Below are 24297 nucleotides of genomic sequence, written 5' to 3' on the forward strand. Positions count from 1 at the left end.
TGAAGAAGCTAATGAAAAAGGTATAGAATTAAGTGCATATTTTGATTTATTTTCAGAACAACGTAGAATCAAAATAAATTTTGAAAATTAAACTATATCTTGTCGTATTAACCCTTTGACACACGAATAAAATATAAGTTATGTAACAAAAAAAAAACAATGAATTTGTACATCTCCTTTAGCATTGAATTGTTTCATTAGTCAATAATTCAAGATATACTAAAGACTACTTTTTTCGCTGCATAGCTATTTGCTTCTTTTACTATCATTCCGAAAAGTTATTATTCAGTAATTGAAGGAGGGCTGCATTTGCACTAAATGGCTCTATATTATAATTTTACAATTCAATTGTTCCATACTTTCCTATATTTCTTTTCTATCACTTGTGGAAAAGGTTTTACTAGTTTATGAACAATTGTTTCATATAACTTCAGAACTTTTGCTTAAACTACTGACTACACTTTCGTCACATTTTTAACGCCGTATTTAATTGAAATTCTAAAATAAACTTTAAACGTATGGGACACGTCATTGTATGTCAAAGGGTTACACTTTATCAACACTAACTAATAAATATTATTACTATAAGATTATAGAGACAAAGATGAAAAGAAAAAGACGAAATTTGCTAAAATATATCGAAAATCTGTATGAAACATATTTATATTATAACCACAGTTAATTAATGAAAAACGTGAATGGAAGCATGTATTGATATTTCTATAATATAATAATACCCAATAAGTACATAATATAGAAAAAATAAAACAAGAATATAGAGTAATAATGAAAATAAAAAATGTTGAATTAATTTACTAGCTGGAATTGCGCCTCGATAAATTGTTAAAATATATCGGAAATCTGTATGAAACAACTTTAGAGTGTAACCACCGAAGTAAACCACAAGAAAATCAATGAAAAGCATGTAGAAGTAAGTGCTTTTTTCGATTACTTTTGCAAACAACATTGAAATAATAAAAATAAACTTCAAAATAAAACTAGATCTAGTATATATAATAGATGGCAACATTTGTAGTACAAGAACACTCAATTATTGCACAACACAAAAAAAGCAAAGAATATAGAAAGAATGATGAAAATAAAAAAAGAAAATTAATTTACTAACTTCAAACGAGTCTAGATAAATTGCTAAAATATAAAATCTGTATGAAATGAGTATAACCATCGGAAAGTAAACCACCAAGAAAATCTATGAAACACGTGTACAATTAACACGTGTCAATTACTTTTGCAAAAAACATACAAATAATAAAAATAAACTTAAAAATTAAAATATATCTAGTATACAAAATAAAGACATAATAATTGATAAATAGTTAAATGTTGTTGTAATATTTCCGTATATAAGAATAGCTAATAATTAAATCTAATATATCAATCTACTAAAGATAAAAATGTTGAGTCTATATGAAAAAACTAATGTTTCCTTTTCAAACAAAAAATACTAAATTTTAATATTTGTATTATGGATTGTATATTTTTCATAGATTTTATTTTTGTTCAGGAAAACATATACAATTTTGAATACTGGCTTATTTTAAAAATTTTCTTTGAAACGATTCATATTCATTCAGATCTTGCAAATAATATTAATATCTAATATTTGTATCATATATTGTGCATGTATCATAACTGTGTAGGTTAACTAAAGAAAATTTAAAAAAATGTCACATTGTAATAAATTCAAAGTAATTGAAAGAAAAATGAATAATTTACATTTATCTAAACTTTAATAATAAAAAATAAAACTCTTGAGCATAGAAAAGCACTTTTCAAAGAACATGAATTCAATGTGGGCCATGCACGACGTGGAAAATTTTCTTTCTAGTATGGTGAATGTGCCTTCTGACCTGTAATATTGGAAAGGCTTATCTCCCGAATGGCTTTAGTAAAAGAAGTTCTTTCGCACGCCAAACTTTTCGGTATTTGCTTCCACTGCAAAGCACTTTTGATGCGGAAAGAAATATAATATAAGAACCTAAAATTTATAGTTTTAGTATTTTCTAATTAACCGTTGAATGCACCAATTAAATATAAGAAAATGGATGTTATTTTGCCAATTATTTTATTCTTTATTTTCATTGCACATAATAGAAGATTAACTAGTTTTATTTAGAAAATCCCAAAAAAACTGTCTCTAAATTCTATATCTTCATCATCTCAACTAAGTAGCCAATTCTCGTCAATATTCATCATAGAAGGAATAAGAAAAATATATACTATTTGATATAAGTTTGCACTCTCAAGAACAAAGACGCTAAATGAAAATGGTAGCACGAATAGTTAATAATTAAATGAATATTTATCATATTAATTTTTAAAAGAGATTTAGGAAATTATATTTAACCGTTTTAGGAATAGACTCTATTTTTCCATCAGAGTCAATTTATTTCTTTAATTTTCATATTTAGTATATCAATACAAACATTTAGTTTAAGTATTTATCAAGATAACCGGATGGCAAATTGCGACTTCCGAGTTATGGCTCTTAATTAATATAAAAAATGCATATAAACCATAATTTTTAACTATTTTAAAGAAGAAAAATATATTTATGTCTTTGAACTACATTTTAAGTTGATGTGAGGTATATGTTTACCTCTTTCTATAGCAAAAGTTTGTCGACACTTGATCTATGTACAAATGGCAACCACATTAATTTTATATTTTGTAATTGGAATTACTTGTATTAATTTTTGTATGACTGTTATAATTATTTACTTTATTATTATATGATATTAATAGCATATAGCTATTAAAGTTGATTTCCTCATTATTTAAAAAAGTATACGGACATTTCTTATATTCATTTTATAAACAAGTTTTTAGGAACGTGAATCCGTCCCCATCCATCCATTGTAGAAATATACTCTATTTTTCTAGTCCAGAGGTTGCCAACCCAAGGCATGCGTGCCACTTTTTGGCATGAAAGAATGTTTTGAGTGGCCGACGATAAGATTTTTGTGACTTTATTTTCGGTCAGTTTTGAATGTGTATGTAAAAGATATCAGGCCACGTCTAAATACTTGGCAAAGTTTGAAGACAAGTCAGGAAAACGGGTCTTAGTTTTCAGAGAAATTTCTCATCAATAAATTCGAACCAAATTTGACTGACAACATTTTTTGGAGACTTATAATGTACATTGTACATATACGTTCAAAAATATTAAATATTATTTTGTTTTTATTAAAAATGAAATTTGTATTGCTTTGTAAAATACTAAATATTAATTATAAAACTACATATTATATTATTGTATTTAACAAATTTGTTGGTAATTTAGTAAAAGAGTTGAAAACTAAAATTCTACCCAAAATTAATTATATTTTCAAGTAAAAATGAATTATATAAACTAATGAATTTATGAAGAATAATGCTTTTTAAGAATTGATTTACAAAAGTTCAATATTAAAGTGAGTGCTATTTTTATCTAATATTATTTTTATTTAAACATATTTATTGGACACAATATTTGTTAAAAGCCTATGAACCTAGGTCTTTCCGTCAAAATGTAATTAATAAACAGTATATCAGTTTTACATTTCTAAACTATTGCATTTAAAAAATCTACATTTTCATTAGATCATTACGGAGTAAACATATACATTAAAATGTATAGCAAAGAGTTATTAACATTTAATTTGGTTGATAAGTCAAGCTATAAATCTTGATAATCCATACCATCCGATGTTAGTTCAGCTGATGAAGTTATCTGATTCAGTTGTCTAAAAATTTGTTGCGTCTACAAATTTTTGGCCCTCAAAGAGTTAACTGGAGTCTAGAGTCCACGACACTTCTAATGTGATCTATCACCTCCCATCTTTTTTTATTTTTGCAAGAATTGCAAAACTACATGCCTTAGTTCGCTTGGGACCATTAAGTTTTCCTGTGTTCTTCAAATATAAAAAGCCTGGTCAAAATTGTTTGAGTACTCCAAAATCTAATTTTCATAAAAAATGTAATATTTTGAGGACAAAAAAATTAAGTATAAAATACACAAATTATTAATGTATAAAATTATTGTAAAAAATTTAAATTATATACCATATAATTATAGAAATATATATGTTTCAATGTCAAATTATAAAGTAATTAGTGTTGAATATTACATGACTACATGTAAAATTAATTTTGATGAAAGATCAAAATAGTCAAATTAAAATTCTATTGAATTTACCTATTAAATTATTTGATAAGTTAATTTAACATGTCAATAAAGAGAAAGTTTAAAATTAATATAATTACCTTTCACATTCGATTACCACTTATGTAGTAGACTTTTATAATATACTGGAAAAAAACACTTTAATACAGATAACTACCGAAAGAATATGCTAATTCGTCACTAAGTATAAATAAAGAATGATAAAAAGTAGTATATTTACACACATACACACATTTGTTCTTATAATATCTTTGAACTTCAAAAAGTTCTTAAATAAAAGTGTTATTTGTGGTCAATAGAGATGCGGTGCCACGTGCGACCACATATACAATATATGACAAGACATAAAGATAAATATTTCTCCACACAGTCGACACAGGAGAGTCGTATTATTGAAGTTGCGTGGGAGAATACATTTAACCTCGCGAAGTTAAAAAGGATATCTACACATCAAAATGGAAAATAATGACTTTGCGGTTACGTACATAACCTTCGTTTGTATTCATTAATCGATATTTTCCTCTACATTTCTCTTTAAAATAAAACTCTGCAAAGATATGCGTGCGACTGTATGTTGTATTCGGTCACAAAGTAATACAATTTTTGACAGGAATAACCAATAATTAAATGTAGAGCATAAATAATTTTAACAATGATAATAAATGTGTGATGTTAGAGAACAGAACGGCTGTTTAGATTTGCTACGAAATCTCATATTCATATTTTGGCAGTACGTACTTGCAGTATTTTGGGTGATTCATATTTCGTTCCAAGTATTTGTTAATCTCGGCTGTTTCTTCTCTTGATGTTTGAAACTACATTCAGGATGTAAGTCGATAATATTGATTAACAAAATATTTGATACATGATTGACATGTTCTTACTATTTTCATATTTATCTTTGTAAATGTTTTTTTTTTACTTTCCTGGCAAGAAATTACTACTAATCACATCTATTTGAGCATAAGTAAATAAAACATAATTAATATTTTTGTTATTTATTTTGTTATGAATAATTCAATATTAATTAATGCATTAAGGTTAATACAAAAACCGACTTAAAAAAATCGGTTTTCGAATTTTCACAAAAAATAGAGATTTTGGTTACAACTTATTTTTTTATTGTACATACAAAATTTACAGAAATGGAAAAAATCTCACTTGCTAGACAGCTGGGTTAAATCGTCTTTAGAGCATTATATAATGAACAAAATTATTCGTTCTTCTCTTTGTACCCTAAATTCACGTCTTCATGTTTTTGAAGATATCTATGAATTGATTTTTTCAAAGTAAGCTATGATTTATTTTTCTTCTTCGGCGCTTTTTTATCATTGAAGATGCAATGATTTAATAATGTGGATACAATCTTGATAATATTTTTCCAAAAACTTAATGAAGCTAGTGAAAGAAATAAGCTAGACGTGTTTGTCTAAACATTCTGTGGATTTTGTAAATTAACTAAAAACCTTACTAAACTAAAACCTTACAACTAATTTCAGTTTTCAATTCACACAACAGAGACGATTTTGGCTCAAACGCCAGTTTTTAGTTGGAAAAAAAAGATTTTCAAATTATATAAATTTCCTCTAAAAACAAACAAACCCTACTCAGCATTCCTATATTTAGGTTACGAACAATTCCGTTACCAAACTTAAATCGAAGACAAAAACGTATCGGTTTACAATTAAACGTTATAATAACCTTTATTACTTTTATATAGAATGTGTATATACAACAACACCTTGCATAGTGCGTCTTCGATCAGTTTGGATTCAGTATAGTCCGGTTTGAAAATTTATAAACAAACAAATTTTAATTCAGTAAAATAAAAATATGTATCAGTTGACTTTTTTTTGAAATTATATATATTTATTTTGTTTTTTTTTATTACTGTATATGTTTTTTTTTTGAACTGATGCAATAAACATTATTATTATTAAAAATAAAAAGTATTTGGTTTTGTTTCAATATGTTCTTTGAAATATAATTAAAGAAAGTTATGTAATAATTGCTAAATAGTTATTCTTATGTAATTAACAATAACAATGAAAATTTTCTTTTATAACTATTATATTTAGTCACAAATTTTTATTAAATACTTTTTTCGTTTTGTGTATACAAATTACTTTCATGAGCGAAAATTCTGATAATCAACCTTTTTTGTTTATTCATTTTTAATCAAATTTTTAGACAAATATATAATAGTTTCTACAATTCTAGTAGAGATGTTAATTAGTTTTAGATCACAGTATTTGTTAATTTTGGTTGTTTCTTCTCTCATTGTTTGAAACTACTTTATTGACATAATCATACAAATTTTATATAATTTCCTAGCAATATTTTTTTTTAATCAATTCTAAATAATTAATATTATTTATCATCATTTTTATTAATTATAATTGTTTTTTTATATGTATTTAACATTTGTGGTATAATAAATCTATTTATATTAATAAAAAGTAAAAAATAATAATTAGAACTTAAGATTTCTGTAATTAAAATTAGAGTATTTTTATGTACAGTGGAACCTCGGTTCACGAGTTTAATCTGTTCAAAAATATCCGGATTTTTACTAGTATAGTTAAATAATAGTATAGTGAAACATATTCAAAGTCAATCGTTATGCAAAACGTCGCTCGTTAAGCGAGTCATTTTTCTTACAATACATTTTGCTCATTAAGCGAGGTGCTCGTTAAGCGAAGTTCCACTGTATTATGTTTGGTATAATGTATGTAGCTGTATATAAATCTTATTACGTATTCTATCTCATTGTGAGCTCAGAAATACTCTCCTCCTCCTAAGATATTTATAATTAGTTAATTTACTCGTCTTCCTATTAGAGTGCTATTTATAGATATTCAAAAGTAATCCTGGCAGGAACAGAAGTGCGCTTTACTACGTGACGGTCTTTCGCTGAGACGAAATGAGACCATAAAATGACAAAGCTATATTGTCATAGCTATATTGAGTTTCCGTGCATATTTCTGAAATAATAAACGCCAACTTTAACGTCCCACACTGACAGTTCGCTCTGCGAGAACAGAATACCATCACACACACTGATTCATAACCATTTTTGTTTCCACGCATCTTTCATTTCATTGCTTCATTCCATTCCGTGCGATTTCAGTTCAAAAGATTTCATTTTTACTTAATCTTATGAATTTCTATGTCCCAGTCAACTTAATTGACTGAAACATTTTAATTAGACAGGTGTAGCTAGTTAAATGAAAATGTGTTCAGGCGACTGATTAGCCGAGAACTCGATAATTTGACTTTGATAGCTTTTACGTAATCTAAGCCAACTTATTTTATCATCTTAATTACAAAAATAATCTCTAAATTATAGCATGGAAACAATGTAATTCAGTTCTTTTCGAAGTGTTTTGTTTTATAGGTTTAAATTATTATTATTATATTGGTACACACTAATATTAAATAGAAATAAAGTAATGTATTTGCTTGGTAAATGTGTAGTTTGTTGATCGAATTATGTACAAGGATGATGACAAAAAAAAAACGAAAATTATAAAATAAGGTAATAATCTTGGCACAAATTGCTATTTACTGCAGACTTGCATTTATATTAGTTTTAGATGATAGGAATAAAGCAACATATGAATCACCAGGATTTAGGAGGTCGCGAGTTGTGAGAAAAACCATTGATGTTTCCTTTGCAATGAATCATCCGGAGTTTACTACAATTTATGTCGTTAAAACTATTGTTGGATCATTCAAAATTGCTTAGTGATTTCATTCGTATTTTGGATAATGTATCAATTGATAATTATTTATCATATCACATAAATAAAAAGACTGTTGACAGAAAGTTGTGACCAATAAATTTGTTTCAATAAAAAAAAATGTTTTAAATTAATCAGTATCTTATGTTAACCTGAAGTGTTAAATGCAATAATCAATCTGTTTTTAAATGGTTTGTTTTTACACGATTTGGAAATATGCATATATTTTTACACGTTTTCTTGAATGCACATATAATAAATATATCAAATATAGTATATATTTCTTTAAAATTCGTAGAAGAGTTTACTGCTTGGATGGTTAAACGGATGGGAAGTAACACTATGCCAGAATACCTTTGACGTACCTGGTTCCAATTAGTTTGAAAACCGAAATCCTGTTTGACAACCTAAATTCTGTTTGGAAATCGAGTTTTGCCTTGGAAACTTAATTGTTAAAAAACCAAGAGTGGAGTTACGTGCTACAGTTGTGACTAGTTTGTATGCATCTCTTCTATATAATAATATAATAATAATATAAAAGAATGTTATTTCATTCCTTGTTATCAAATTTCATGTTATAATAATCTAATAATTTGCGTTTGATTTTCAGCTCCTGCGGGGACCGGAAATGGGGCCGATGCTACGGCGAGCGCCGGAACAGGAACCGGAGCGGCGGCCGGAAGCGGCATGAACACAAGCATAGCACCTTTGATCACGATGATCGCCGTTCTCGTAATCATATTAATATTCTGCTTTTGCGGAGCACCGGCAGTCAGGGATTTCTGCAGGAAACGCGTCTGCTGCTGCTGTCCAGAACCGGACGCCGAAAATCCAGGTAATTTACACCAAAGTACATCATGCTGTACATATATATGTATATTTGTATAATGAAAGTACAGAGCAGAAACTAGATATTGTACATCAACAATTCTAAATCTGCTACAAAAAAATCTATTCGATGTCCATCTCATTCTCTGGCTTTACATCGGACTTCAAAGATGTAAATGTACACGAACGTTTAGCATTCTAAATATATGTTGTTTGGATTATAATTAGACGTGAAAAGTCTATATACATTTTCATCGCTTTGAACGAGGAGATGATGCAAAAAATAAAAGAAATGTAACGGGAGGATCGTATTTTTTCCCGTTGGATGACATTAAATGTCTGAAATTTTGTGATATTCGAAAATATGATTTTAAAATATCTGCAGCTTTTTTTTCTTTCTAATTTTCGTTACTGAATATGTTTCTTTTTTCATTGTTGTGTTTTTATCTTCTTCTGGGCAAATCATTGTATTTTGTGCGAAATTATTTCAGCAGTATCTCGTAGACAAGAAGACGAGGAATTTGTGGTGATGACGGCTATGGATTCCGCTCAAAATGGAGAGGTAAACACAAAGTGTTTGTGTGTGTGCAACCAAAACCGAAGCTAATTAACAACCATTAATCTTTTAACTGCAACCAGTTACTAAATTACGACTTGAGTTTTGCTGTGTTACTAATATGCAAGGAAAATCGTGGAATCGGAAATTTAGTTGGAAATTTTGCGAAATGCGACGAGTTAATTGGATTTGGCAGGTTTCTGGGGAGGTTTGTTTTGAGTGGAGCGTTTGCATCACGAACGTAAACAAAAAATTTACCAATTCCAAATGAAAGTTGCGATTTTTAAAAATACGCTTGAAAATGTTACGACAAGACTCATACGTTTTGAAAAAAAAAAAAACAGAAAAAATAATACATTTCGTTACGAGTCAGTGGAAATAGCTAAAAAAGAAATCGCCGCTCTCACAGTTCGCGAAAACGAAAGAAATAAATTCTGTATTTCGAGTTCTTTGCCGTACGTGTTTTACTTATTTTCGGATGCTGCGGTAATTAATCACGGAGCGTGATTAAATTTGGAAACGTTGGGGACTTTGTAAAGTCGGGTCTTTGATCCGAGTCTCGCACAATGCATCTAATTGCAGTTCTTTACGTCAAGTGGCTGCAGATTAATGCAAAAGCATCAACGTTACATAACACCATTACAAAACTTTTATCATTAATAACAGTATATTTACTACCAGAAGCCTCAAAACAACAATGAAAGAAATGATTATCGACTATCTAACACTCAGCGTTTCTTCATTAATAATACTTTATTTACTCTCAAAAACATAAATAATGAAAGAAAACAAGTATAGAAAAATATTTACTCTAAAGATTAAAACAATATTACTGCATATGCTTCTTTGCAAGGAAACATTATTAGCTAAATTCTTTCATCTTATTTTTTTTTTTGTAAATTTTTGGAAGCTTGCCCGATACGACTTCTGTACTTTATACCGCGCTGTCAACTTGCAATTTTCTATTTTGATGTACGACATTGATCAATTTAGGATTCAATATACAAATTGGCAGTGCACTGTATATTGAGGCGTATGATTAATTACGTCGTTAATCTCACGCCCGAAATTAATTAATGCATAAATTTCCCCAATTTATTATTATTATGTACTTTCGAAATATCAAAGTTCGGGCGCTGCTTGAAATTTTCGTATATGAAAAATATAATTTTTATATACCTTTTTTTTATTGTAATAATAAAGAGGTTAATCTGCAACCTTAATATATAAGAAACGTTTAATTTAGAATATGAATCGCTTTTAAAAGTGGCTTATGTCAATTTTTCACTTTTTTTTGTTGGTTTTAGTAATGTTTATAATTTGATGTTAGCTAGCATATATAATAATTTGGGATTAATAATAATTGAATAATTAGTTCAATAATTAAAAACTATCAAAATAGAAAGTGGTCTAAGTCCATTTCATTATTGATAAAGTCATAAAGTTCGTATTTTCAAATTTCTGAAAGTAGTAATAACTTTATTTTAAAAGAAATGAATGGACGCAGTTTTTAAAAAGTTAAAGAATTCTAACACACAATACAATAAATTGGTATATCTTTTATTACGATATCAATGGATGGGAATGCAAAGTGTAGAACAAGAAATTTCGGAAATATTTTAATTACATCATTTTGTCAATATACATCAATATAAGACAAATTATGATGGACTTCATCAAAAGCCTCCTGTATACAGAATCTAGATGAGCTTTAAATTGTATTTTTGTAGTGTTCTAAAGAGATATAAAATTGAGTATTGTTTTTTTTCAATTTTAAACTATGTCGAATGGACTTGAGCTCTTTCAAATTTTATAATAAATCTAATTAAGTGGTTTTACTCCATTTGTGGCACTTAATAATTGCTATTATCTTATTAATAATTGTAAATTAACTCTTTTAGATCATATGTATCTGAATTTAAATATAAATCGATTTAGGTCATTTTCAAAATAAACGGCTCATACATAAAATATTTAATTAGAATTTACTGCAAAAGGCGTTTTGACCAGAAAATAAAATGAAAATTTGGTTAAAAATCCTTGAAATATAATACTTAAATATGAATCAATCAAGTTTTAGTTAAAAATTTAAGACAAAATAAAAAAAATAGTGTTAACTTTAGTTTAAGAAAAACATTAATGTAATCAAGTGAAAATACAGAACCAATATTTCTTTATAAGTTTTCTTTAGTATTCAGTTTTTCTTCCAAATTTAATAAAATGATTTGAAACGCAATTTGTTATGTAATTTAATGAAAATGGTATTTTGTTGTATTGACTAATTTTCAAAACTTGTTTTGGTCCAACAGACATTTAATTTTTTAATCTTTGGAATTAATAATGTTAGAAAGCATCTAAATAACAACATTAAATATAAAACACTACTATAAATTACGAATTGATAGATATTTACATGTATTTTTTTTATCTAGTATTTATATACGAATTTAATATATAACTTATTTTTTTTAGAGATACTAAAATTCTGAAACACCGAAAATATTTACTATAAAGTTTATAAAGTGGTTTCTTCAAATAGTAAGTAAAATCAAAATAACCTTCGTACTCGAGTCAAAATATGTATTGTATTTCCCATTGTTATAACTATGACCAAATTGTCTTTAATGTTATTCGAGTTGTTTTTATTTTTTTAATATAAACGTTATATTTTAGTTTAAACCGTAATTATAAAAATAAATTAATTTTGAGCTCTTAATTTATTTTTATATTAAAAATAACTGTTTTGTAATCGCGGATTTCCTTTCCATGATTACTTTAAATAGTTTAATAATAAATATAATTTTGTCATGTTTATATGTTAAAAATATCAAGATTATAGAAATATATATATATTTTTTAAATATTTTAATTTTTCAATGTTTCATTTTTTGAGGATTTTTCAATTTTATTATTATTATTATTATTTTATACTATTTAGTTAACATATTTATTGGTCACACTTATGACCAAAAGACAATCAATCGTAGTCTTTCCTTCCTGTTTTATATACTTATTAATTATTAGAGTTTCAATATATAAGCGTGTATATTGTCAGAAGAAGGAACTGTTTATTAGTAGCTAAAAATGATTTACTTGATATTGCACAACTACAGATCATTTAAAGAAATGGGAGAACGGAAATAATTAATGAAGTTTTCCATTGCAATATGAAACGACGTTGCAGAGTATGAAAAATAATATCATTAGATCCAGTATCCAATTAAATTTGTAAAAGGAAATTGCTTCTGAAATTTCAAGAAATATAGATACAACTCTATAAAATGACATCATTAGAGATCCAACATTGCGCTAATAATCAATTAACGAATTGTATTGAACATTGAAAATATAACACATAATAATCATATATTAAATCAGTCTACTTCCCATATTGTTAAACTAAGTTAATAAATACGGTACAAATTCAGCAATGTATTTTCTTTAGTAACCAGAGAAAATAAAACATGAAGAAACAAATCAAAGAAAAATCAGAAAAGGGAAAAGATTTAATTGTGTCTTATCATATCGCAGAAATTATAACCTCGATAAATGAATAGAATGTGTTTCATAAAATTAAACAAAACCAGGTAAACATAGTACGAATCGAAAATGAAAATATTTGTTTTTTTTAGAAAGAAAAGTTTTATTTAAGAAACACAAAATGAAATCACATTTTCAACATTTGGTTCTAAATATTTTTTCGGCAGGAATTATTTTAATTTTGTCATTTTCTTTGTATTCGTTGCCATATAGTTTATGTAAATCTTCCACTGAAAAACAATCATCTACACCTATTGATTAGATAATTGATTTTGTATTTGTTTTGGATGATATTCTCTTCTACTATTACTGCTGCTGGTTATATTTTGATGGATAATTGTTGGGCGCTTATATTTGATTTTTGTTTATGTCTAATAGTGCTTGATATTGCGGGTTTTGTTATTAGAACTATGACTGTATGATTATATATAAATGGAAGCAATAGATGAACCTTTATTGACATCTGCTTAAGAATTTAACGATAGAAACGTTTTAAATCATAAATATATGATTTAATTTTTTACTAAATATAATGAAATTTTTATTTTACTAAATATGTACTAGGTATATAATTATCAATACGATAAATACGACGATAGTCCCAGAAGTACCCGATCTAATAAAGAAAACACAATAATATCTTTATATCTCAACATAGTCTTTGGATTTGTGAACTGGTGCATTGTTTTAATTGTGACCAAACGCTGTACCCATCTTCCTCATCTCAAAATTTTCAGTCAATATGTGAAGTACAGCACTTTTTGACAATTTTGTTGATTTTTTTTCATCTTTTCTGGCGTGGTCACCACTGCGATGTTCATCTCTGCAGCTCGTACAATATCGTTTAAAATCTGCCACCTCACTTAGCAGCGATTCGTCAGTTTACGCCGAAGAGTACATAGAATATTAATTTGAATATGGAATAATAACTTCTTTTCAGTTTATCGCATTATTTACTTGTAGTTTTTTTAAAGTAACATTTGCTTGTTATATTCGTTGTAGTAATAATGTTGTTTGTTTGAAGGTACCTCAGACAACAGCTCAACAACCCCAACAATAATACTGCTGCCGTTCGGACGGATGCTGGTCGTGGATAGAAGCGTGTTTGCAGAGTTCGAGGCAGATCAGGCAGGCCTCGACTTCATGGAGTTAAGCGCAAATCTGATCAGGGCCCACCGGCACGGAGGAAGGCAACAATATGCGAGCACTCCGAGCATCTTGGATTCGGAAGCTACAAGCAAAATCCTCTCAGATCCATGTACTCCCGTAGGAATGTCACCTCCAGCATACGAAGACATCTGCGACCTTCCGCCGTCGTACAGCGAGCTAGGTCTTTCCGTCTGTGTTCAAAGCATCAAGCAATCCTCTTCCTCCACGAACAGTCACCATCAGCAGCAGAAACATATCATTAGAGACGATGCACAAGTCGAAGCTGACGAGCAGACTTCTTCCACGGGGTCCTATGTCATGCTGCGAGTCTCCAGCGACACCGACGTCCATCAGGGTTGCTACTACGAAGCCAGCAAAACCAGATCCATCACCAAACAACTTAGTTTATAAGCGGTTCCGACCCACGCGAGGCTCGGAGGGAATTCTATTTATAAAACACACACATACACATATCGTAAAGCGTACTTTAAAATATAAGTGTACATACGAATATACATATTACGTCTTGTTAATTACGAACGAGAGAAAAGTAGAATGAAAGAAAGAAGTAACGTTGGAAGGTGATAACTCAATAACAGCTTCAACTGCCACACCTATTCGATAAATACAAGAGTGCTTAAAATTCAAATTGCAAATGACCTGATTTATTTTCCCTCCGCGATTGCCGTAATGCTGCAAACCTAAAACTTTTATTATTACCTTATACATATTTTCTTACGTCTTTTTTTTAATCCCCTTATATTTTCCTCTCCTTTTAATTAGTTTACATATAACGGTAAATGAAAACAACAACTATTTGAGTAATACTATTGTTAACTATTTTCTATCTATTGTTATATATTGTTATAAAAAAATTATATATTAGGTGAAATGAACAAAATCTTTACTATTGTAAATATATTGCTTTTTGTATAGTAACTTTGGCAAGTCTAAAAAAAAAACGATAATATATTTGTAGCTTTGGTGGAATGAATAAACTTAATCGGCCTAACGACAACAAAAGTAAATTTAAATAAGAAATTCATCATTTTTGATGTATCTAAAGTCGTCATATCACTTAAATAATACTAAGAGGAAGTGTTCATTATTCATTTTATTCAAAGTTGCTTAGCATAAGTCAATTAATTCGCGTACGAAGAACAATAATGATAATAAACATCGATAATAAACGGAATCGCACATCAAGGATTTAGTTATTAAGGATTCTACATATAAATATATATACTAATTATAAGAAGAGATGTTGTACACTGTGTAAAATCCGTGTAAATTGAATTATTATATAATTTTTATAAATTAAACTATCGCAGGTGAACGCAATTCTACGTAGGTTGCAAATAGAGATTTTTCTTCTTTCAAGTACTAAATCGCAGACGAGTGGAAGCGTACTTGGTGCTCCTTATGGTTTTACATAATGTAGTGAATAATTTTCTTGCATTTATTACTTTAATTCAGGGAAAGGATATTCTGGATGTTCCTTGACTCTGCAATTGAAAGAAACGAAAACAAAATATATATGAAAAGAATAATTAAAATGACCGATGCTTCGACGTTGTTTCAATAAATACCCAATGAACATGCTGAAATCCAGTATACGTCCTGCGCTTCCTTTATCCACTCCATTCAACTGCTTCATATCCTCTTCGTTTAACTCGAAGTCGAATATATCGATGTTGGATCTGAGACGTTTCTCGTTGGTGCTCTTGGGGATTACCACCAGACCTTTTTGAAGGCCGTGTCGCAGGAGCACCTGAGCTGGACTTTTGTTATACTTCTCAGCAACCTTCATCACTACATTGTTGTTGAAGAGATTGGGAACTTCCTTTCTGCAATCAATCAATTAATTTGATTATCTAAAGTTTATATACAGGATGAATATTTCATTTGGATGATAGTTTTTAACATATTGATGAATCTATTTAAAGAGTGTATTTTAAATCAAAAGAAAGTATTTCTTGTTAGATTTTTATGTGATCACTTTATATTTCTCTATTTTAATCATATTTCACACTTACTCTTGTCCCAAAAGCTTAAAGAAAGCACCCAAACCAGGAGATCCCAGCGGCGAATAGGCTGTGACCACGATGTCGTTTTTCTTGCAAAAATCAACAAGTTCCGTTTGCTGCATGTATGCATGTAACTCGACCTGCAAATTGCAAGGCTTGATGCGGGAGTTATTCAAAATCCTGGAAATTTGCGAAATGTTGAAATTTGAGATTCCAATCGCTTTGGCCTTTCCATTATCAACTTGTTCCTCCATAACCTTCACAAAAATAAGTTAAGTTTTGTTAAAAAATAGTTTAACACTAATACCTTCCAAGTTGCTACGTGATCGTTAGATTTATCCATCATAATTTTGCCATCTTCACCCATGGGAAAAACGTTTCCGATATCAACGAATGCGAATGGCGTATGGATCAAGTAAATATCCAGATAATCCAACTGAAGAGCTTCTAAGGTTTTATTTAAATATTTCGGGACTCCTTCCGGTTTATTTCCCATCGGCGGTACTTTTGAGACAATGAAAAGGTCTTCACCTATTGCAAATAAAAGTATGTTAATTATCGATTTCGTAATAACGACTCTTTATTAATGAAATTCTCAACAATTTTTTTAAGATTGTAGACGATAAATAACTGGTAAGAAATTGTGTTCAAGGATACTTATGCAAACATGCAACAATTATATATGACTTTCAAATGTTCGCAATTCTCAATTACAATTATTTATGACAAAAAGCGGACTTACGTTTGACTTTTCCTTCGTCCATCCAACGTTTTAAGACACGACCTATAACATGTTCATTTTCGTATACGAAAGCCGTGTCGATGTGGCGATACCCTGCTTCCAAAGCCGCCTCCAAAGCTTTCTCAAGTTCATCCTCTGTTGCCTACAATTAAAAAAAACACATATTATTGATTGAATATATTGATAATATAATATATTTGTAAACAAATCTTTAAAAACTGTTATTATATGAAGAAAACACAAATACATTAGTATAAAGAAAATCTTTTTTTCAAACGAATGGAAAACCCGAGATATATAATAAGAATACAGAACTTCAATTTCAAGAATTGAGATAAACGTTTCTTAATTTTAAAATGATATAATTATAGTTATAATAGACAATCTGGAGAATATAGAGCAAATATTCTTTAAATCTAACGTAAATTTCTAAAGGAAAAATAAACACGTTGAATCTAGTTGTAGTAATATAATCGGCTTCGATAATACTTAGGTTTCGATAGTTGCGGATTCACTATAGTCTGATTTGACTACATCAAAACAAAATAATTTTAGTTCAGCAAATTAACATTTATGTACATTATACTTTTTTTTCACTCTATACAATCATTTTGTGTGTAGTTTACTTTCTCGATTAGTCAGGTTTCAAACAATACAGGATATTAACATTATCCATTATGTTAGATATTTTTGTATGCGTGTAGTATCTACGTGTTCGAGGTTGTCTTAAGAAACAAAATGTATCTTAGTCCTTTACCTGTTATAAGTTTCTACGATAACATTTTTATTTTATTCCGGAGAGTAGGTACTTTTAAATTGTTATTAATTATAAATAAGAGCAATTAATAATCTAATTGTATTTGAGATTATTTCATATTGTTAAGGTTTATTATGAATAATTCAACAAAATAAAAAAAAAATAATAATTTATTGTTATTAATAATAAAAATATAGCACATGAAATAATTGAAAAATATTACTGTAGAAATTTTCGATACAGTCGGGATTCTGATATAGTCGGGATTTTGATACAGTCGGGATTTCGATATAGCCGGGATTATGATTATCGGGATTATGGTTGTTGTAATTTTGATGCAGTCGGGATTTCGATTGACGGTATTTTGGTTGTCAGGATTTCGATATAGACCCACTACATATACAAAGTGACGTCTCGTTTTGAACTGGCCTGTTCCGTTTTTAGGTAGCCTGTCCCATTGTTTGCAGGACAGCTTCCGGACGCAGAAATGTGCCGTTTTTAAAAAGAGAGTAGTAGACTGAGTTCTTTGAAGAATTAAACATATTTGAATAGGAAATTTAACTAAAATATCTAGGTGGGAAGAAATTCAAAGTGTAATGGATGAGTTTATTGAAAAAGGATTTATTGATTCTAAACAAAACACAGAAATACTAGAAAGGGTCTTTGCCTTCATAAATAAGTTATGGACAAGCGAAAAATCATAACTCAAAGACCCAATTCTAACCATGTTAGTTACGAAAGTAATTCTTCATTCTAATTTTTAATTAGATGTCCCGTTTTGAGAAAAATAATAAATGTTTGGGCGGAGAGACTTTGGTCGATAGCTCTTTGGGTGCATTGTAACTAATAAATATTATTATTATTTTAATAAATGTTCACGTTTTGTAAACACAGAAACATGGAAAGTTTTGTATAAGCGTCTTATCAAATATCGGTCAGATATTTATATATGAAAATAGTTTAACTGTATGTGTATTTTAATTTAGCAGTGTAAATTATTTAAAGGAGATACTTTAAATCTCAGACAGTTTTGTGAAAATTTGAAAAGAAAATATAAAATCTGATAATTATAATTTATTCTGTATATCACAAGTAGGTTGTATCATTACAGATAAAATTGTTTGTTTAAATAAATATAGTAACATTAATCATAAGCTGTTCAAATATAACTTCAGCAATACTTCGCAGATTCCAGATTTCATCATTTAACTTGTATGTATTTAGTTCCTCGATAAGTTTTGATTAAAACACTCCAGGATTTTGTTGAAACCGATAATAATAACAAAATAATAAGAAATGTTTTAATAAATTTAATCAATTAATTATTAAATCATTGAAGAAAAATAACCTTGGTTATAAATATAATGTCATAAAAACTGCGATCACTAAATGAGATTAGAAGTACATTAAAAAACTTAATTAGATATTTTTTGACAAAAAAATTACAAAATTAATTATGATAATCAAATATTTCATTAAATTTATAGACAACATTTGATATATTTTTGCATTATACAAAACAACATTGTGTCTTACATAAAATATTAATATTGAAACTAAATTAAAAATATTTTTTTCTAAAATTATTTGATATTGAAACCAAATAAAATTAATTATAAGGTAAAAAAGAACTATCCACCGTCATGAACGTCCTTGACCATTCACCATGAATTTGTACAATGAATATTACAAACCTAAACACGCATGAGCAATTTCATACTATTAGTTCGATAATAGTTGACATAAAATCAACAAATTGATTTAAAAATTAAAATTTTACATTTTATTCTTAAACTAAGTTTGTTTATAATAAATTCAAATTATTGCTATAAGTAATTAAGAAAAAAAACGCAAATTATTCTGTGAATATTTTTACAGTCACAATTGTAATATGTTTTATTATTATATTATATATTATAATGCAAAAGTAAATTATAAATAAATTCAAGATTATTAGTAAAAGTTTGATTAGTTTAAATTGATAATTATGAAAGCAAATGACGCGTTTTCATACATAAAACTAAGTTTTAAGCTTATATTATTGTTTAATGCAATAAGAAACATTTAAAAATAAATGCAAAATTAATATTAAACGTTTGATAAGTTTCGGTGATTAATTAAGAATGAAACTGAGAATGCAGTGTTTTCATACAAAAATCGTTATGTTATACTTTTAGAATTGTTATATTATTGTACACAATTATTATTGTAAATGTAATAAGTTTCCTTACTAAGAAATTGTTTAATTATAAAGAAAATACTTGTAAGCAGATAAGAACATTGTTGTTAAAAGTTTGATAGGTATATTTATTTTTTGTTGGAAGCAGATAGCAAGATTGTGATAAGATGAACTTACTTGCCAAGTGCCGAAGCCTAGAGCAGGCATTTGGGCCCCAGTATTTAAAGTACAGTAGAACATCTTTCGTCAGTCGGTATAAACCGTTAACTGGTTTGAAACAGGTGGGAAGGTGCAGTGGTTACCACAACGATTCTTCCGAAGGAATGCGTCTGTGGATGTGGAGTAATTGTTTAAAAGTGAATAGTCCTTGACTTTCACATGCGCAGAGCGGCTGTAGTTTCGTGTTCACGGATTCATGTTGTATGCATGATCAATGGAAGAAAAAAATAGATGGAATCGTTAATTAGTAAGGACAAAAAATATAAGAATCTTGATCGATGCTAGACGAGTATTAAGTAATAATTAATTAATTGAGGTTGGTTATTATTAGGTTCTATTTTTAATATAAAATCAAAGAAATGAAATTATAGGGGGTGTAATTATTACCCTTATTTTATTTTGTAATTCTTTGATGTATATATTACTTTGTATTTTAAACCAGAAATGTTCATTAAATATTTAACAACTTATAAATCAATGTTTGTATTTGAAACTAATGATCTTTCCCAACTTATATAAGTGTATTGATATATGTTGTAAAAATTTTATTCACAATCTGTTGTATCAATGTGAACAATGAATACATTTAATCGCGTTTGACATTAAATGGATAAACTTTACCGATAATCAAAGTAATTAGTTGATAAATTATCAAGTTGCTTTTAGTTCTTAATAAAGATTTTGCATTTTCAATAATACACAGAAATAAAGATAGGTGGAAGTATTAGTAAGGACAAAAAATACGTCGCATTGATTCTGTACTAATCGTGTAATAAACCACACAAAAATAATTTATTTTTATTTTGCTCAATTACAATTTAGTTTGTTTCGAAATTTTCAAATCGGATTTTAGTGAATCCCAACTGATCGAAGCACTTTGCTGAATTAAATATTAATGAATTATTTGTAGATTATTTTTGCGTTTGAATTATAATACAAAAAGAAATGATTTAATTATTACTTTCACATATTTTTTGTAATTAAATTCGCATAATGTTGCTTTTTTTAAATAATTTATGATCATATTTTTAATAACTGACAAGAATGAAGCAATTGTGGAAATTGATAGTATTCAACATTTTAACATCAAATATATTGACTAGTATAATAGTTATTGATAATATAAAATATTTTTCAATATTCAATAATAAAAATAAGAAAGTTGGAAACTAATAAGTTGATAATATATAAATTAATAGTTCTTCTAGTTAATGGAATTTTGCAAAGACATTGTTGTGCACGGTCTGGTGAATATTACTGGTGGACAAATATAATATTTTCCGAGTTATATTTTTTTGTTGAGTAGTGAAAGAAATTTAAGAGCAAATTGTGCAAAACTCATAAGACATATCTTAACGGTTTATGTACGCAAGCTTCAAAAACGTTCGTCGATAGTTTTTTTTTTGATATTTTTGCTCATTCACGCGTCGTCAATGTCTTAATTCATCATTATTACTAGCAGAATTTTATGGCTGAAATCATCAGCTCTAAATTTAGAAAATTATGTTCCTAAAATTCATTTAACTAAAGCAACGTCTCCGTAAGCAGAATATCTCAGTTATTGCTTTAATGCTTCCAATTGTACTTACCGAAAATCGGCACGAACTTTCCGGACAATTGTTGTTACAATTATAAAACGTTTTGCGACAAATGCTAACATGTTAAGAGAATTTTTTTTTTATATTAAGTAAAAATTTTAAGAAAAATATATTTTTTTTATATATGAAAATTTCTTATATATGTTTATCCTAATTTAGATTATACAAGTAAATTTATATGAATATAAAATAATTATAATTTTTAGACTACAGCATTTATAAATATTATTCATAAAATTGTTGTACCTTGACATTAAAATTAAATTGTTTTGGTTATCACATAATTATGTACAGACTTTGATTTTCCTTGAACGTTTAATTCAGATGTTTAATTTGAGAAACTAAAAAACTGGAGAAAACAATAAAAAAAACATGTTTTTCACAATTTGCAAAATCCTTTGAGTGGAAATTCATTTACTTATTATATTGACCTGAAATGGCACATGGTTAAGTTTTTTTGCTGACCAGAAGTTTTATGAGCGCGGAATCATGAAGTTGATAGAAGGATGGCAAAAGTTCATCGGACAAAATGAACAATAAATAATTGAGTTAGTTAGTTATTTAAATAATAAACGATTCAATATAGAAAATTAGACCTAACACTCATTTATTATAATTATATATAATGAACGTCATCGAAGACGTTACGGTATAATTTATTACCGATCCAATTAATTTGTTAACAGGCCAAATTGCTTTGCGATTGATTTTCTCTAACTACAAAGTGCAAAATATTTTCATAAATGTATACATACTATAGTAATTACCAATTCTGTTAATATTCCTGACTAAAACCGGAACTAAATATTTGAAAAAAATAAATATTTTGAAATTTTAAAAACGGGCTATAGTGAATCTGGACCGATCGAAGCCACACTCTATGTAAAGTATTGTTGTACAATGATTGGTATACATTTATGTAAGGTTTTGGAAAACCGATTTTATGAAGAAATGTATACTATTTGAAAACCGTTTTTTCAATATATAGGAGGACTAATATATTTTTTGTTTGCTGAAGAAGAAATAAAATATATATCGTAGAATAAAAATATGCAAACTTAAACATCCAGTAAAGTTTTCTTTACAAATATGCCTAGATTTTTGTATGTGCGTGGAAAACAAGTGTATTCCGTGGAACGCGCTACTAACAATTAATAAAATTATAGATTACCGGTTTAAACCGGTTTTCTAGACAAGTTGAAATTCGAATACTGGTTTTTAAAAAAGTCGTTTTTTTTAAACCTCAGCGGAAAACAATTTAACTCCAGTCCTGTTCATAGATTATAATACAATACAAATTATTTTACCCATTAGCTACGGTTGTCGTCAATAACAAAACGACAAAACAAAACTTTCGTGAGGTCGTCAATAATCGATTTGATGACCATTCTATATATTATTGTAATATTTGTTATCTCGGAACTTAATGATTATTACAGTATGCACATACCCATATATTTTATGAATATTTTAGCTTAGGTCTTTATATATATGTTAATTTAGTTTTTATGTTATATTATATTTTTTATCCAATAACTTGTTATTATTAATATAGTAATAATTATTAGTGAGTTTCATTTTGTGCTATCTACCTGCAATTTCCTTCTAAAATTTATTATAAAAATAATTATTTTTTACCGCATTGAAAATTATTGTCATGAGACAAATTTAAATAAAACATGGAACTCTGCAGCATGTAAATCATAGATCAGTAAATTTCATGTAAAATCATTCACCAGTATATTCCATCTACTAAAAGTAGACAAAAAAGACGAAGAATTTGTCATGTATGCTCAAATACTGTTCGAGGTGAAAAAAAAAAGAAAATATGTTACAACTTGGTTTCCCGAGTGTAAAATAGGACATTGTATAAAGGACTGTTAGACCTGAAATAAAAATATTCAAATTATTCATTATACCGTTTCAGTTTTTCATTTTTCAATTTGGCGTAAAATATGTTTTTGATGAAAATATTGTGATATTTATATTTTCAGAGTTTTGAAGTGTAATGTAATTCAAAATATATATAAATATATAAACAGTTTCAATTATTTTTTTTGCGTATACGCGCCAGATTTGTAAATATATTTCTGTAGTTAATAAACTAAAAACAAAGGACTATTAACCGCAGACTTTCCGTTCTCAAATTATTTATTTTATCAAAATATAAATAATAAATAGTTGATCAACATAATTGTTGTAAATGTAGAATGTACTAGATACAATGCAGTTTGCATCTAATTGCAATGAAGGTTGGAGAGTCGTTATATAAATGGTGTTTTTTTTATTCAATTTTCTACATTTCCCAAGGTAATCATTTCTAGCATGAAGCTATGCAGTTCAAGCGTAAAATTGAAAAATAGTGTCTACTGTTTTATTTCTTCTTATATATTACAAAACAAACCTATTTACTTTTTCTTTATTTTTTCTTTCTTCTTTTACATAGCAATTATATTAAATATGTTTATACATTTTATTTGACGTATACAAATTATTTTTTAAAATACACATATTATGTGTATTTTTGAATATGTTTCACTATACGAGTAAAGATCTGGAAACTTTGAGACTGATAGAACTCGTTAAACAAGGTTTCTCTGTATTTTTTTTTTATATATATTTACCATCCATGTTCCTAAACCAACTACTGGCATTTTTCCATAGGGTTGCAAAACTTTTGGCTTAATTCCATAATCACGATTCTCAACTGTAGAAAACAGTAGGAAACATAAGATGAATGTCCACACAATCCCGCTCATTTAAAAATCGTTAC

The 24297-nt window shown here is 27.9% G+C and overlaps 3 protein-coding genes across 4 annotated transcripts in view; 1 reads left to right on the forward strand and 2 right to left on the reverse strand.

Moving 5' to 3' along the window:
- The window catches only part of LOC108566133 (spastin-like), an 18155-nt gene extending 13870 nt beyond the window's left edge, over positions 1–4285 (reverse strand). Inside the window, exon 1 of the mRNA XM_017925869.1 lies at positions 4267–4285. The gene's annotated coding sequence lies outside the window, so the exon portion shown is untranslated. The remainder of the gene's footprint in view (positions 1–4266) is intronic.
- LOC108566136 overlaps positions 1–14553 on the forward strand; it is a 22082-nt gene extending 7529 nt beyond the window's left edge. The window contains exons 3-4 of the mRNA XM_017925874.1: positions 8540–8764; positions 13878–14553. Of these exons, the coding sequence (XP_017781363.1) occupies positions 8540–8764; positions 13878–14413 (761 nt within the window). The 3' untranslated portion in view covers positions 14414–14553. The remainder of the gene's footprint in view (positions 1–8539; positions 8765–13877) is intronic.
- Positions 14554–15098: 545 nt separating this feature from the next.
- Positions 15099–24226, reverse strand: LOC108566135 (1,5-anhydro-D-fructose reductase). Of its 2 annotated transcripts, none has more exons than XM_017925872.1 (6): positions 24149–24226; positions 16772–16913; positions 16337–16560; positions 16039–16286; positions 15592–15849; positions 15099–15507 (listed from the first exon to the last, which is right to left on the reverse strand). In XM_017925872.1, the coding sequence occupies exons 1-6, from the start codon at positions 24176–24178 to the stop codon at positions 15465–15467; spliced, it is 945 nt and encodes a 314-aa protein (XP_017781361.1). In that variant the 5' UTR covers positions 24179–24226; the 3' UTR covers positions 15099–15464. The 2 variants fall into 2 exon arrangements, with proteins under 2 accessions (XP_017781361.1, XP_017781362.1); XM_017925873.1 differs by lacking the exon at positions 24149–24226 and adding an exon at positions 19885–20054.
- Between the last annotated feature and the right edge of the window lie 71 nt (positions 24227–24297).

Source organism: Nicrophorus vespilloides, unplaced genomic scaffold (genome assembly GCF_001412225.1).
Source record: "Nicrophorus vespilloides isolate i.1.1-1 unplaced genomic scaffold, Nicve_v1.0, whole genome shotgun sequence".
NCBI classification, from domain to species: Eukaryota; Metazoa; Arthropoda; class Insecta; order Coleoptera; family Silphidae; genus Nicrophorus; species Nicrophorus vespilloides.

Bases quoted from the DNA above. Each gene is read 5' to 3' on its own strand.
- LOC108566135 (XM_017925873.1), bottom strand. From the start codon at position 19,947: ATGTTCTACTGTACTTTAAATACTGGGGCCCAAATGCCTGCTCTAGGC. The intron at 16,914-19,884 runs GTAAGTTCATCT...TTTTAATTGTAG, and splicing joins TAGGCTTCGGCACTTGGCAA to GCAACAGAGGATGAACTTGA. The intron at 16,561-16,771 runs GTAAGTCCGCTT...TATTTGCAATAG, and splicing joins GGACGAAGGAAAAGTCAAAC to GTGAAGACCTTTTCATTGTC.